At 41.8% G+C, this 17381-nt stretch overlaps 1 protein-coding gene across 1 annotated transcript in view; it reads right to left on the bottom strand.

The window, feature by feature from the left end:
- The window catches only part of Nf1 (neurofibromin 1), a 509668-nt gene that overhangs the window by 313778 nt on the left and 178509 nt on the right, over positions 1-17381 (bottom strand). The window contains exons 31-34 of the mRNA XM_080275751.1: positions 16737-16851; positions 15766-15933; positions 13251-13373; positions 6998-7136 (exon numbers count right to left, since the gene is read on the bottom strand). Coding sequence (XP_080131877.1) covers positions 6998-7136; positions 13251-13373; positions 15766-15933; positions 16737-16851 — 545 coding nt within the window. The remainder of the gene's footprint in view (positions 1-6997; positions 7137-13250; positions 13374-15765; positions 15934-16736; positions 16852-17381) is intronic.

Genomic DNA, 17381 nt, shown 5'->3' with positions numbered 1-17381 from the left:
GTTGCGGACAGCAATAGAACAAGCGTGATTAAGCCAAGGCTTTCTTGCATTAGTCAAAGGATATGAGAAGGGAATGTATGCTTCCATGCCCGAGAGAATAACCTATGTAATGACCAGGGTACACTCAGATGGCTCCCAGCCATGGAAGCAATAATCATTCCAGGGAAAATCAAAGAAGTACTGCCTGAGACTTCCCAATCCGCAGCTCCAAAGTGCCACAATCAACGTTTCTTTTGAAACGTACATGAGCGATAGCTCAGGTTAAGGTAATAATAATGTGATCAAAGGAGCCCAACGGAGAGGAAAGATTAACAGTGTAAGAACAAGGATTAGTTGTAAGGTGAAGTATATTAGAGCTCTCTCCAAGGTGGTCAGGGATACAGGTAGGGTGCTGTACAAGCTGCTCTAGGTCATTAAGGATAGAAAAGATGTAAGCTTGTTAACCAGGTGGATCAGTGAAAGGAGAGGAGAGACAAAGGTGGTGGTGAACACTGAGATCTCCTAGAATGGAGATTTCAGATAATGGAGAAATGGATAGAATGTGTTCCATCGTAGAAGACAGTCAAAGAATTTTTCATAGTCAGTACAATTAGGGGATAATAAACAGCGCAGATATATTTAGTCAGAGAATGAAAGGAAAGCCGAAGCCAGAGAGTAGAGAATGCAGAAGAATCAAGTTCAGGAACACGAGAGCAAGATAAGTCGTTGCGTACATATACACAACAACCACATTTGTCTTTGAAATGAGTATGAAGTAGAAGGATACAGAAAAGGGTTTGCTGTCAGTTGCCTCAGACAGCTAAGTCTCAGTCAGCAAGAAACGGTGAAGTTTAGAGGAGATGAGGTGGTGTTCAACAGAGCAAAAGTTAGAGGAAAGGCCGCGAATGTTGCAGAAATGAAGCAGGAGTGAGTCAGACAGTGCTTCCAGGCATCTCGTCGAGTCATCATAAGGAAAGGGATATGAAGGTTTAAAAATAGGCGATTTCCTGATTTTTCTTGGGAATATCAGGCTGGAGGGAGTGCTCGCGACAACATCTGCCGGATGGGAGGGGTTAAGAATGTTACAAAATACAAAAATAATAGAAAAAGAGTTAAAAATTTCTATCCTATATACCTGTGTTATAAAGTGACTTAACTATGTGATGAAAAAAGTTTTTTTTCCAAACCCCCCCTTTTCAAAAATCCTGTGCACGGCCCTGTAATAAACTGTATTTTCAGGCTTCTAAGCTCACAGCCAAGGTCCATAATATATTGGCCCATTTGAAGACCAGCAAGGCAAACAGAAAGGACCTCATGGCTTTGGCTGCGGAACTGCTGGAACGATCAGCAACGATGGTGACAATGAAAAGTCATTCCTCAAATGCCAGTCTGATGCAGAGCAGCTGCAGCTTGTCTCCATGCCGCCCAACTGCAGGCACTACAGCCCGATGCTCATGAGTGCTGCAGTAGTGTGGGACAGGACCAGCCCTAAATTGTACTATGACATGTACAGCTCTGGCCTCTTGGAATTGTCCTACAGATCAACCCTCAGGAGACTGATCTCTGCGCTGAGCATGAAGGAGGGTCTTGAGGTTGACACTATGAAGTACCTGCAGCTGAGGGTCAGCAAGCTCAGCCCTAGGGAAAGGCTGATCAACTTGGCAATGGACAAGGTACTCAATAACTTGTGCAACAGAAATATCAGTAGTCAATAAACTTTGAATAGAAGTAGAGCCTCTTTGGTCCGGACCCCTTTAATCCGGACTTCTGTTAATCCGGACAAAATTTAAAAATAATACGCTCCAAAAATATGTTGAAAGTAATTCTAAAGTCATTTTCAGTATCGGCGCGGAAAGCGATCGTCATTCGTTTAGTCTCGAAGCACGCTAGGTCGCTACATGGGCACCTGTTTAAACATATTCTAGCATTCATTCCATCAACTAGTTCACCAACCATTTATATTTTTTAGCTGTATTTCAAAAGTTAATCCTCCTTACCATACCCCTTAATGCAAGTGTAGCTTCTGTAGTGAATAAAGGTGTTAAAAGGAGGCGTTTGCTTACACAAAAATGGGTCAGAATATTCTGCAGTGTTTAGTGATTACTGTAGGTTATCTTTTGTACTTAAATGTGCTTTACTTGTACATCAAACATTAGCTTCTTGCCCATATGGGTGTTATCAATATGCCAAAGATGACAATGTATTTTTTGCCTACATAAGTTTTATTTTTATTCCAAATATTACAGTTAATTAATTAATTTATTTTTTTGCCTACACGGGCCTTAGTCACTTACTACAATTTAAAATGTAGGCTAGTTTCTTGTCATGGCCTTACCTGTAAATTATGCAATACAAAACTATCTTACATGATTAGTTTTGTTATTTTAGTACCAGTATCCTTTCATCTTTTGCAGTTACATAGGGTTGACATATGCCACATATGTTAATAATTAACAAACATACCATATGTAGATAGAGTTTGGTATGAACTGGAGATTACCCTGATAGTCCGGACAATCTGCTAATTCGGACAACCCTTCCCCCCATATAGTCCGAATGAGAGAGGTTCTACTGTATTATCATAGACATCTCTAGTATCAAATTATGCATAACAATAATTGTTATCATTTTCAGGTGTGCACTGCCCGAGCTGTGGAGCTTGCCAGCAGGAGAGTCTACGGAGACGGCAAGGATGGTGTCATTAACACCGTTTTCTGCACCCACATCTCATCTGTGGCTGGCATTTAGGACTGGTTGAATTACATTTGAAGTCTTTGTCTCTCATGTATTGTTGAACACTGCCAAATTGTTTATACTTCTGATTTTAAAACATTTTACACTCCACTAGGTATGGGAACCTTGTTGCCATGTCACCGGTGCCTCACATCACGATGAAGGATGTCGAGGACATCATCTGGAAGGTCCTGGAGGGTCTCACGGAGATCGGGCTCATCTTAGTGTCTGTCACCACTGATGGTCACCACACGACCCAGAGTTTTCACAACTCATTCCATGAAGCTGGGCTCCACCCGCAGTACATCAAGAATCCACATAGTTCTGACACAGATGCCTGCATCTACACCATGTACAACATGGTGCACTTGTTCAAGAACATGTACTTCAACCTCCTGAACAAGAAGACTCTTCTCTGCCTGCCCTTCCCAAACTTAGAGGTACATACTGATAAAATTATTTATTGTCTTAATGTTCACACATACCCTTGTTTTAAATTTGTATCATATGCCTGTGGCTTAAACCAACTGGTCTGCTAACATCTCCTTTGCACGTGTAGTTCAGCCACCTCCTCCAAGTGTACAACATGGAGTACAGTGCAGAGACCAAGACAGCCTACAGGCACTACTTGCTCCATGTTGACTGATTTTTAATTTTTTAAAGAATTGTAACGAGATTTTAATAAACATTACCTGTGTATAGATTCCGGACTTTTATATTATTTTTTTAAGGAAGTATAATGCTAATAACACAACATTCATAATATATATACGTCGGTGAATGTGATTTGCTTTCAGGCTCACAGACAAAGTACTTCACCTGACCAGTTTCAAGTATATCAACACACAGCTGGCCGTCTCTGCGATGTAAGAGACACGATCAATGCACTGGACTACTATGGCCAGAAGAAGGAGCACAGCGCATTCAAGGACACAGTTGAGTTTCTCCGGCTCGTGTGCAGGTGGTCTGACATTGTCAACGTCAAGTCCATGTCACACTGAACAACCCCACCCACAACCCAGTGACTAAGGAGGAGGAGGAAGACCTAGACTACCTGGAGAAGTTTGGTCTGATGATGCACACATGGCTGGAGATGGGGAAGGGCAACAAGATGTCCACATACATCTTACAGGCAGTCATCTACATTTGCAAGGGTTTGGTTGGGCTGGCCAACTACTTGCTGGACAGGCACAATGACCTGCTTGACTATGTTCTGCTTGGCAAGGTCCAGTCCGACAAGATCGAGGGCTGCTTTGGTCACCTCAGGAAGTTGGCCGGCGGCAAATGCTGGGTCAGTGTCCGTCAGTTCATGAAGGGGGAAACCGTGATCAAAACGAAAAGTTTGGTCTGGCTGTCTGGGTATGGCCTGGGAGCAGTCAGTGCCAAGATGGAAAAGGCACACCAGCAATGCCAGCTGGTCGATGCCATGGTCATCAAAAACCTGCTGGAAGCAGCTTCTCCTGCGGAATGTAAGGACATGGCTGAAGGGACCAAGCAGGCCATTGGACACCTAGCTGGTTACCTAGCACGCTTGGTTCCCAAAGTACACAAATGTGAGTCCTGCCACAACCTCCTCACCAACAAGCAGGTTTCCTGGGAGTCTACCAGGATCCGCCTGGAGATGGACGATGTTCAGGAGGAATTTGAGGGCAGTCGGGATTTGGATGTCCTCAAGTCCTTCATGGACTTGCTGAACTGTGGAAAGCTGATCTGCCCCTCGCAAACTGGCCATCTGCCTCGCCAAGGACATTTGCCACATTTACAGGCAACTGATCAAATACAAGGTGACCAGTTATGCCTTGTTTGGCTGCACCAGGCCCAAGGAAGCCTTTTAGAAGGTCATGGTGATCCTTGGGGAGGAGGACGACTGGCTAGCTAGCTTGTTGTGTGCTAATGATCATAGCCTCCTAAATTAAGTGTTCTACACGATGGCCGACACATTGTTTAGTGCTTTCACATCCAACTACACCAGAGACATGAACAGTGAAGTGCGGGAAAAGAGGAAGAATCATAAGAGAGGTGTTGCAACTCGCAACCAGAACACCGACAAGAGGATAAAGTTGACCATTGAGAAGCAGTAGTGGAATGAACATCAACTGTGCTGACTGCATGTTGGTTTTCTTGTTCTGAATATTGTGTGTTTGTATATACACATGAATACTGTGTGTATGTATACAGAAAGCAAACGGTGTAAAAAATTTCAGTTTGACTATTACCACACTGAAGGTCTATTTGCATAAAAGCCAAGGTATTGGTGCTAGAAATTGTACTTTTAGTTACATAGTGAGACAACCAGATTTTATTATCTATTGATCTATCTATTGCCAGATGTCCTAATCCCATAAGGGGTGGCCAGAAACAAATCGCCTCCATGTCGTCCTGTCCCCCGCCATTTCACTGCCCTGTCCCAGCTCACATCCCCCCTCTCTCATATACCTCTCCACTCCATCTCTCCATCTCATCCTTGGCCTCCTCTTCCCTCTCCCCCCTTCCATCTCACTCACATACACCCTCCTCATCAGTCTCTTGCTCTCCATCCTCTCCACATGGCCAAACCATCTCAATGTGCTTCTCCCAACGCTTCCCACCACATCCACATCCACACCACAATGCTCCTTCACTTCCTCATTTGTCAGTCTGTCTCTCCATGTGGCTCCACATGCTCCTCTCAAATAACGAACATCCACTGCTCTCACTCTTGACTTGTGTTCCTCCAACAAGGTCCAAGCTTCATTTCCACACGTCAGAGTTGGCATCAAAATACTGAACTGTAATGCAGCAACTCCATCACCTCCATGCTCACTTCCCTGCTTCTCATCACTGCTCTCAAGGACACAGCAACCATTCTTCCTTGTTGTACCCTTTCAAGCACTTCACCCTCCAAACCTCCATCCTTACTTATCACACTACCCAAGAACTTAAATGCACTCACATTTTCCAATTCCTCACCATCCAACCTCACTGTACATTCACTGACTTCACTTCTCTCAAAGACCATAAATTTACTCTTCCCTACATTTGCCTTTGGATTCCATTTCTTACACACTCTCCCAAACTCATCCACCAAGCGTTGCAGCTCCCTTTCGTCTTCACGTTACAATATAGTATTATTTGCAAACAACAGTACAGGGAGTTTCCAAACACTGCCCTCTCTCATTAGGGCCACTCCAACATCCACTGACCTGCCTTGTATCTCATTTATGACCCCATCCATAAACAGGCTGAACAACCATGGAGACATGACACATCCCAGTTTCAATCCAACATTCAAACAGAAAAATTCACTCAGTTCACTATACACATGCACTGCAGCCTTAGCACCCTCAAACATCCTCTTCACAGCATTCAGCAACTTCCCATTTACTCCATATATTCTTAATACTTTCCACAATCCTTCGCTACCCACCCTGTCATATGCTTTCTCCAAATCCATGAATGCTGTATACATTTTTTTTCCTTTCTCTAGAAACTTTTCCATGCCCCTATGATTACCACACATTTCTTTTTCCTCTTTTCCTTTGTAGAGGGGAATAACTGTATAATGGCTTCATTTAATACAGATTGCATTGCATATTCCAGGATATCTTCATACTATAGACTCACGTCATACAAAAGCTCGCACCAATATCTCGCCTAATTGTCGAGCAAAAGGTCATTAAGGGTGGAAAACAGGTTTGCAAATCCTGGGGCTGCTGTGCAATACGGCATGTTTTGTGTGCACAGTCCAGATACTAGAGACATCTATGGATGAATACAAGACTGGCGGATAAAGAGAAAGATGGACAGAAATGCACAAACAGATGGATAATGGTGTGGACTGACAGATGGATAAAGAGACATGGACTGACACATGGATACAGATGGATACTAATATGAACTGACAAATGGATAAACAGACATGGATATATAGATGGACAGACATGGACTGACTGATGGATGACAGACAAGGACAGACAGAAGGATAAAGAGACATGGACTGACAGATGGATAAAAAGTTAGACTGACTGATAAACAGACAGTGAGATACAAAAAGGCAGACATGGAAAGAAAAAGATACATATCATCACCATCATCATCTGGATCTCTTTTTCCACCCTAGGACAGGGTGAGGAATAGCAACATCCAGACAGCCTTTAAATTTGCCCAATTCAATGGGCCATGCTTCCATTCACTCATCATTCAAGTCCAAGGAATCCTGGCTCCATCAGATATGCAGAAAAGGATACATATACTGTATACATAAACAAAGACAAATAAATGTTAAAAGCATGCACACACATCTTACCTTGAGTGGTGCCAGGATGCGGTCATGATACTTTGTGTACTCTCGAACCCAGGAATTGGCATTATATATGTATGCTGCATGGATATTCTCATATGCAACTTCTGGCAACACTACGAACCACTTCTGAAGGAATTCGGTCCTGTGTGGGGGTGGAACAAGGATGCAATAGCTGGCAAGCTTACAGAGACTGGATAATTTTCCTGTTAATCTGGATGGACATAAACTAACTGTACTGGAATGCCTACTAATTATCATCTGCAATTGCCATACTGATACAGACAATACCAAGACTGAGAGAGTCAGGAATATAATTCCTGTGGACATTTAAGAGCATAGCCACACTTGCAGGAAACATGACATGATGAAATAAAAGTACTGTATCATGTTAGTGCTGCTGTACTATTGTTGGTCTGTTTTGATCTGATGGAACTATGCCAATCCCTTAAATTTAATACTAAACTGTGGTTGCATAAAATTCAATGATCCTTAATAATGAAGTAGGAATTAGTGTCCTTGATCAGTAGTCAAATTTACCCTCCAGTCAGACTGCACCTAACCATCAACTATGCTGAATGGAGTTATGAATTTCTGTCAGATAAAAAAAACAACAACTATAACACAATCTGAAGAATGAATGAAAACCTGTACCTCATTTCCTTTGATATGTTTCTGACAAGTGTGTCTGTACCCTAGGGCTTCCCAGCACCTCTTCCCTCAAAACTTGCTATGTTCACCAATTTCTTTATTTTCTTTCATATTACAGTATTTATATCTTTCCAATATTAAAATAGCTGTATCTGTAACACAAATACAGTATATTATTATGGCTACCATAACAGAAATAAACAAACTGATAGGGAAGGCATGTTACAGAGCCCCTCAAGTCCATGAGAATATGGCCCACAGACAAGTAAGAATACACTCCTTTCTAAGACTACAATGGGAGCAAACACAATACTCTTAAGTTAAACAAATTATATGCAACAAAATGTCTATCATTATGATTCAGCGGTGAGGGAACAAGAAAACTCATACAGTAATACTAGTACCTATAATTTCTTTACAGTTAATCGTAAGCAAATTTACAAGAATACTGAAACTAATGCATTAGTAAATAACTATGAAGGCTAAGAAAACTTATGTTGGAACTATCCGAATATGCAATACCATCTATATAAAAAAAAAGAGCAGCGTTGTTTGTTTGTTTGTTTGCCCTTCACTCATGCCCATACCAAGGGCCAGAGACCTCCAGACCCATAAATATTCTAAATCAGGGTGACCCAAGGATGGTTTTAGGGGGGCCAAAATTCAGATCTGGGTCATTTGAGATCACTGGTAGAGTGTTCGCCTTTTTGGCCTAGGCAACACCGGGTACCCCTGCTACCCAATTTCTGGCATGGAGACTCACTTGACCTCCAAATCGGACACAGGCTATGTGAGATTGGCCTCCGAGATCTTTTGAGGTCACTGGTCGAAGGTAATTATTTTGAGGTCAACGATAATATACAGATGAACGACTGGACCCAGCAGCCCAATTTTTGGCATGGAGACTCACATGATCTCCAGTTCAGACATAGGCTATGTGAGGTTGACCTCCAAGGTCATTTGAGGTCACTGGTTGGAGGTCATTTGAGGTCACTGATAATAGTAAACAAGTGCGCACAAATACTGTGCATTAGTCTGCGACAGCTGAAACAGAAAGTTCCTGGACCTCTTATAAGCCCTCTTCAAAAGCATAAGAGGTACATGGTCTTTCTGAAGCAGAAAGAAGGAGTGAACTAGAAAAATAAGATCAGAGAGGTTGTCTTTTTGGCAGGGCAACGCTGGGTACCCATGCTAGTATATATGAGGCGCTTAGTCAAATAACAACGAATGTGCCAAATCAGTCTTTTGAGATAAACAGTGTTAAAAATTTATTTCATAGTCACTTAACCAATATCCTGATTTCAATAAACAATGTCTCGAAATATAGAGCTGGTAAAATACTATACGACAAATAAGAATAAATTAAAAAATATATATCATGTTGTAATGCTGTTCAGTTATTAACCCCATTACCACTGTACCTCTACAAGAAAACCAACATAATTTGAAAATACCAAAAAAGTGAAAAGAAGGACAATCACCAACCCATGCACAGTAGTGCTGCATGTATTTAAGTGCTATTTGGGGGGGAGGGGGGGAGTAACAGTAGCCTGGCATATTGTTGGTCTAGTGCCATCCATTTATCGCTAACTTATCTCAGATTAGGACCAGTGCCTCGCCTGTCAGTTTCCACTGATCAAGTTACAGTCACTTTGTCAAGTACAGAACAAACTCTACAATTACCAAACCGTGAATGCTGAGGAATAATGATCGCCAAACATCATTAGTCACATTGGCAAACTCAACACAATAACTAATCATACGTGACTTGTGTGATTTATGGCCTCTGACACGAGGCCGCTTCACAGCAACAATCTTCACATGACTGGCAATATAACTGTTCTGCTATAATCACTCTTGGCCCAAAAAGCTGTACCTATATCACTCACTTTACCATTGCCCAAGCTGTTGAAGCAGCCACACTTACAAGGAGGACTGATTTTCCTAGTTGGCACTTCCTTTTTTGTGCTGTTACTCACGTAAGCTTCCCCAGCATTTCGTTGTTGCTTGGTAACTGCATGTTTCCAAGAAGATGGATCACGTTTTCATTTCCATGCATGCTCAGGGACCTCCTGGTTGTCATCACTATGTAAGTCTCTCATGTTGTGAGGTAAATCACTGTATATCTGAGGTCAAAATAATGTAATAAACCCAAAGCACATCTGTGTGGTTTACAATGTAAACAGAATTGGGAAGGGCAGGATCTGGCCAAACCCACCAGCTGACACAATCACAAAACATGGCCGCTGATTGGATGTGAATGTGGCGTCAGCATGAAACCCACCCCTCATTGGCAGCCTGAGTGGTAGCTGACATGCTCATTTTTCTTCCACTACAACTTTTCTCAGAGAGACACAGGCCACGTGTACCAACCTGCAGCATGTTGGGACAAGAATCTACCTTGTTGTATAGGACTTTCAACCATGTTGTTAAGACAAACATGCCATGAAAACGTTTCCATTGGATAAAGAAATGGTAGACGAGTGTGTTGCGACCTAAATCTCAATTTTAGATATTTGGCACGTTCATCGTTATTCAACTAAACGCCTCATATATAAATCTATATTTATAAAAGAACCGTACTGTTTGTTTGTCCTCAAATCATGCCCAAACCAAAGGCCGGAGACCCCTGGACCCATATATATTCTGAATCAGGGTGACCAAAAGCCGAAGACCCCCGGACCCATACATATTCTGAATCAGGGTGACACAAGGATGGTTTTAGGGGGAGTCAAAATTCAAATCTAGGTCATTTGTGGTCACCGGTAAAGTGTTTGGCTTTTTGGCCCGGGCAACGCCGGGTACCCCTGCAGCCCAATTTTTGGCACGGAGACTCACATGACCTCCAGCTCAGACATGGGCCATGTGAGGTTGACCTCCGAGGTCACAAGGTCACTGGTAATACACGTCTGAATGACGAGACCCAGCTGCCCAATTTCTGGCATACTCACTTGAGGCGTCTCGTGGACAAGGGGCGAATGCGCCATTTTTTTTTTTTTTTTTTATGAGCGTTTAAAGTTCAGGAATAGGTGGCAGATATAGAATATTATAGAATAGCATGTTATTATATATCATTAGAATCCTCTGGAAGAGGCAAATTTATACTGCAGGAAAAAATGAAAACACACACACACACACGCACACACACACAGTAAAACACGCGATGGTGTTTTTTCAGCATATAGTAATTATTGTTCAATCAACTTGAAATTCATTCCTGTATTAGATGTAAATGAAACTAAGATACTGTGAAATTTTCAGCCAAAAATTCCCATAATTAATATTTTTCCTATAATTATTAATTAAATATTTTCATCTCCTTATCGGCAACAGGTTGTTTTATTGTGTATATGATAACCATTATATTGTTAATGACTGACACAATGAAGTTATAATACTCACCAACTATTTACAACTCCAACCGCAACCCAAGATGAAGAGGGGGGGGCCTAATGGTTAGTAGTTGAGGACGTCATCGGAGTGTAAACAAAGCCAGGCTTCATTCACGTGCTTGGCGGGATGACTAGCGGGGGTGCTAGCGCGCGTCTGATTGGCTGAGAGGCGGCCCTTTAACTCTGACAGAGGGAGCCGCTCGCCCATTGGCTGGGCGCGTGCCGACATTCGCCCCTACAGCTCTGAAATCACAGACCCTCCCCACCCTCCTCCTCCTCCCCTCCACGTGTGCAAAACAAGGGAGATTGAACCTAGAATTCTGAACCCACATGGGTCGGAATCGGAAAACGCTCTTCACCACGAGATTTTCAGTGCTTCCATCTATCGGAAAACATGCATAACTCATTTTTGATGGGGGTGGCGCATTCGCCCCTTGTCCACGAGACTCCTCACTTGACCTCCAGTTCGGACATAGGCTACGTGAGGTTGACTTCCAAGCTCATTTGAGATCACTGGTTGGAGGTCATTTGAGGTCACTGGAAATAGCAAACAAGTGTGCACAAATACTGAGCGTCAGTCTGTGAATGCCGAAACAGAAAGTTTCTGGACCTATTTCAATCCCTCTTCAAAAGCATAAGAGGTGCATGGTCTTTCTGGAGTAGAAAGAAAGACTGAACTAGAACAAATAGGATTACAGTGTTTGCCTTTTTTGGCCCAGGGCAATGCCAGGTACCCCTGCCAGTTATAAATATAATAACTGCCATAATTTAAAATATCTATACCTGTACAACACTTCTACAGTATATTCGAACATTACTTTTGTCTCCATACATTACTCCATCAGTCTTATGACATACTTATGATACTGCATTTCTGACAACCACCAGATAACTTTACTTGCTTTGGACAATTCTCATGCTGAAAGTGTTAAAAACAATTTGTTAATCCTTTCTGTCTGTGGGTGTATACTTCTTGGTTATTACCAGACACCTCTCTTCAACGCAGATGACCCCTCTGAATGAAGGCACTACCCTGATAAGGTTTTATCTGGTACAAATGTAACATCTCAATCAGAAAGATCTTACCTGTTTTTTTGTATTGAAGCCTCACACAAACTTTTTTCTATAAGTACAGTACTCTTTTCTGACATCAGGATCTATGTTTCACAAGGGTGCTGAAGACTCTTACAAAGCTTTCATTACATCACCTCTTCCAACATTAGGATCACACTTTTTTCCACAAGAGTATTGAGAGTCTTAAACAGTAAGCCCTAGTTATACATCACCTTTTCTGTTATTCTTTTTTTGCTGCTATGTCCACAATAAAATAAAGAATACCATTATTGTCATGCAAAAGTCCCACTGGTACTTATGAAGCTGAATGGAAATCTGACCCAAATTTATAGTGCCAGCTGCAAGTTGCATTAATCTGGAAAACATTCCTGATTTATAATGGAAGAATATCTGTAGTAGGGAATGGACTGTACAGCATACAGTAACTACAGTACACTCGCGTCCAGGACACGTTTGTCCAGTACTATTCTCGTCCAGTACGGTTGGAAAAAAAAAAAAATAATGATTCATTACTGTAGTACGGATTTGTTGGGCTGGTATGGATCGGCCGCACAAAGTGGGCCAAATCTGAAGAGTTCTTCCCTAGTACTGACATTCTGCGTCCAGTACTATTACCTGCCCGGGCACGGGAAGATGGCAAACACTGAGGAACGTTTCCCTAGTACTGCCACGTCAGGCCAGTACTCCTTCCTCGTGACACGTGTCGTGTGCCAGTCACATTGCAGTATTGGACTTTCCCCTGATGACGAAGGCGACGATGTCAGTGTGTGACTATGAGGGATTTATGAGCGAGGCTGAGGCAGAGAGGCCTCCTCAGGATCCTGAAGGCCCTCCTTCAGGGGGTCAGGAGGACCTCCTACAGCCTTGGATACCCCTCCCCCTTCCCCCCCAACCCCATCACCACTCATCTTAAAGGTTGTTAAATCCTAGTTGTGTCAAAACGTGGTTAAGCTGAATTTAGGGGGGAACTTCAAGGCTTGTCTGACACTATTCATTTTTCCCATAAGGTCTGTTGTTTGTCCAGTATGGATTTAGTCAAGTATGGCAGTACTGTCTGACAAAAATACTGTACTGGACGCAAGGGTACTGTATATAAAAACTCAGCTGTGCATAACAAAGCTACAAATCTTATCTCTACACACCTGAACCTGTTGTCAGCGCATGTATGTGTGAAGTCCACCACCAGCTCAAATGGTTTACGGCAGATAGGCTTGAGGGTGAGGATGACGTGGTAGATCAACAAGTCTCCATTGGTCTCTCCAATCCTGAATAAGGTGAAGGGGAACACAGGCATGACCAAGACCGATTACAGAGGTGCATATAAAAAGGACTAGTGAGATCAGGAATGAGAGAAGGATGGCTGGTGAAAGAGAAAGACAACCAATATCAGACACAGGTTGATGCAAGACAAAGAGGATGACCAACAAATTCTTGACCCCCTAGCCAAACCCTTAGACTTATGATAGTATTTCAGTATCTTGTCCCATGTGTTCCAAGGGCAGCCTTGTTCTTTTCATCTAGATGAAGAAGTTACCTTTCCTCAGTCTCTTCACATGACTAAATCACCTCAGCCTACATTCCTGTGAAACACCTCACTAAAGCTCTCTATACTACACCTACACCTCAATTCTGCAATGGAGAACCTATCCCTCAAGAGACATTACACATCAAGCTAATCTAATTTCATTGCATTCATATCTTTGTTCACCTTTCCTCTTGACCACCCATGTTTCACAACCACACATTGCACTTCATAAGCATGCTGTGTACTGCTTCTCCTTTTAAACAAAATGATAGCACTCAAAGAGAAAAGTAAGTTCCTTACGCTTCTTCCAGCCACTTCTGATTCCTGCAGTAATAGCAGGTGCTACCACCTACACTAACCATTCCTTAAATTTAAAAGGAACTCTACAAACTAAAGGGACATATTCTCATTACAGTACAATCCCTGCTATCCGGTACCCAGATAAACGGAATACTCAGAAAACCAGGAAAATTCAAGGGCTGGTAAAAATGTCAGTAAGTTATAACTGTGGGCCAATTTGAATGGACCACCAAACCGCCGTTTTATTGTGTCACGCGAGGCTGGGTGAAGTCGGACTAAGCGAGGTGAAGGCATTTCTGGCTAATGTAAATCCCTAGTAAATCCTCTTAACCAGCCCTCCTCTTCCCTCTTTCCCCTGCTTGAATTCAGTCATCCTCCACACCCTCCACAATTTCCACAAATCACCAGTCTACTTTTTACCACCAGACAGTAAACAAGCTCTCTTGCTGTTGTGTAGCTCTGATGGACGGTAATTTCAACACTCCAAAATGCCTAAAGAGCAAACTAAATGTAACCGTGTCGTGCTTACCTTGAAACAGAAGCTGGACATATGCAATTGACTTGAAAATGGCGAACATTATAAAACACTGATGACTGAATATAATGTATGAAATTCAACGATTTATGATATCAAGGCCCAAGCATCCAAGTTCAATAAATTTTTCATGAAAAGCGAGACAAGTAAGTCCATTGAAAAAAGGCATACTCTTCATCGTTCGAGTGGTTTTGCTTAGAAAGATCTACGGGAGCACCTATTTCTGGTCCTCTTATACAAGGAAAAGCAAGAGAGTTTCACAGTAAAGATGAATATAGAAGTCGAGTGTGATATCAGTATTGGATGGTTAAATCGTTTCAAAGACAGGCATGGAATTTGTAAACCAGACATCTCGGGAGAGAGCAAATCAGCAAACAGCAAACGTCGGTGCGTTTTTCTTCCTAACAGACCGACTCTAACTTGCACCACATAAACTCATCTTAGAACGCATGTGTGCTGGCAGAGATGAAAAAAAAAATGTTAATAGGAATGAAGGTTTACTTTGTTAGAAGATAAAAAAATATGCTTGCACATCATATGTACATCATGTATTTTATTTTGTGCAAACAGCTGATTGGCAGGTAAAGGGTGGAATGGCATTGGTGGTGGTCAGTCGGGGCCGGGACCGTAAACAAAGCTTGTGTGGGGGCAGAGGTGTCGTGATAATTCTACAGTGCAGTCATAACATCAGTTCACCAATAAATGTTCAAGATATTATTACTTTATTTTTCCACTTTTATGAGTACAGTACATACAACAAATACTTTGGTACTTAACAGAATGGTGCAAAACAGATGACTGGTGGGTGAGGGGTGGAATGGTGGTGGTCAGTTTGGGCCGGGACTGTAAACAAAGCTCATGTGGGGGCACAAGTGTCGTGATAATTCTACAGTGCAGTCTTAACGAAACATCAGTTCACCAATAAATATTCAGGATTTTATTTCATTAATTTTCCATTTTTATGAGTACAGTACATACAACAAATTATTCGGTAGTTAACAGAACGGACTTGTGCATTTTGCAGTACTGCATGACATTGCATGCACGTGCTTTATGACCATGGTGTGTGTTTATGAGGCAATTTTTCAGGTGGAATCTCTTACTGTGGCCCCTGATGTGAGTGGCGAGTACCTGAATTGTATTTACTGCTGTGATAATTATTGCCTTTGTATAGATATGAATATCAAAACTACAGGAAAAATCTGTAACCCAGAAGGTAAATTCCCCAAGCCGCCCAGTTAACTGGGATTGTACTGTATTTATCTGGCCTAGTCACTCTAAAAACCCAAATCCTCACTTGTATCTCCTGGCGATGTAGTAGAATACTGGATTGCCAGCTTTGGAGGTGCCAGCCTGGTAAAAAATGTTGAGAGTCTTGATGGACTTAAATTCATCCTTTTCATGCATGTTGTGTTTGGACATAATCTCCTCAAACTTGGTGCTGGTCATGTCCATACTGCTCCACCTGCACAGAAATTTGTTTAAAATTAGATGTAACAGACAACGGATAAGTGGGTTCATTATACTGTAGTTGTTAACCAGTATTACCATAGTGGCTTGTAAAGGAGTACAATGGAGACACACACACACACACACACACGAATTTGTCTACATATATCAAGATCAGTAATCCTAACTAAAATGAGACTTCTTTTACTAGGAATATCTGCATCCCTTCACTGCCGATATTACAACATCTGAAGATACAGATTATGGAGGTTTTTACAAAAGCTAATCATCATATTCTCAGTATGACAAAAGGCCGAATAACAGTTTGACAATGCTCAAGCCACTTACAGTGCTTACTTTGAATTTCTTGAGCCCCACAGAACCCATATCTTTCCCAAAAGGACTAAACTGGACATATTCAGAGTTACTTAAACGAGAAACTTTAACACATGAACCTATAATCTTTGTGGATAAGCCAATCTGCCAAGTACCATCCCTGCAAAACTGGGTGCTCATAAGTTAGCTAAACGTGGTAAATCAACGGTTCTGGATGTGATCTTTTGTAGAGTTCATAAGTCACCTCAGGGATACGGGAATCAATAGGGAGGCTGCCAGGGATCGAGCAGCACAGAAAGCCACCATTAGGTGACCAAGGCTGATGCAGGCAAGCATTTTGGAGACTTTCTAAATGATACAATACAATACGATGTGATCTTTAATGAGCTATGAAAAATAAAGAGATTGCAACCATAAAGGGATCCTGCACCAAGGGGATATTGGAATTAAAGTTTGCCAACTAGGTTAACTGATTCTGCTTACTGTGAGTCAATGGGTTTGTGTTCAGGAGGGCCCAGGTACGCCAAGAGGGTTGCCATCTTGTCAAAGGGTCGCCTCCCCACGGCTTTATGATCACGACTACTGGACAAGTACTCCCCTGAAATAGAGAAACACGTATTCCTTAACACATATTTCATGGCTAAAAATAATAATCACCATTATAATCACAATAATCAAATACCAACACCATCACATTATGATCAGTATCAATTAGTCTCAAACATTACTTTCATTATTACAGCTGTCATCCACATCATTACTGTAGTCATCATCATCATCACTCATGTAACACTGTTAACTTTATTTATATTTAAAAAATATATATATAACAAAATAAAATTATACCTAAAAAAAGGTCCAACAAATCTCTCTAACAATCTCGAACTCATATATTCATCCAGTGGTTTCAAAACGGCCTATGGAACATATTGGTGCTCATGCCGCTAAGCAAAATTTAACTACCTATGTTCTCTTGCAAACCAATTCCTTCAAAGGAGTGTGATCGTGCCTCAACAATCTCCCTAATGGACTATGGCAATTTAATGATCATATCCTGGAAGTTCCAAAGAAACCTGGAGAATGTGTGTATGTCAATGTCAACTATGTTCATAACTATGTTCTTTCCAA

The sequence above is a fragment of the Coenobita brevimanus genome, chromosome 62, assembly GCF_032717465.1.
Source record: "Coenobita brevimanus isolate Jiangsu-jjx chromosome 62, ASM3271746v2, whole genome shotgun sequence".
In the NCBI taxonomy this organism is placed as follows: domain Eukaryota; kingdom Metazoa; phylum Arthropoda; class Malacostraca; order Decapoda; family Coenobitidae; genus Coenobita; species Coenobita brevimanus.
Note: the sequence above shows the minus strand (reverse complement) of the source record. Positions and strands in the feature narration are given on the sequence as shown.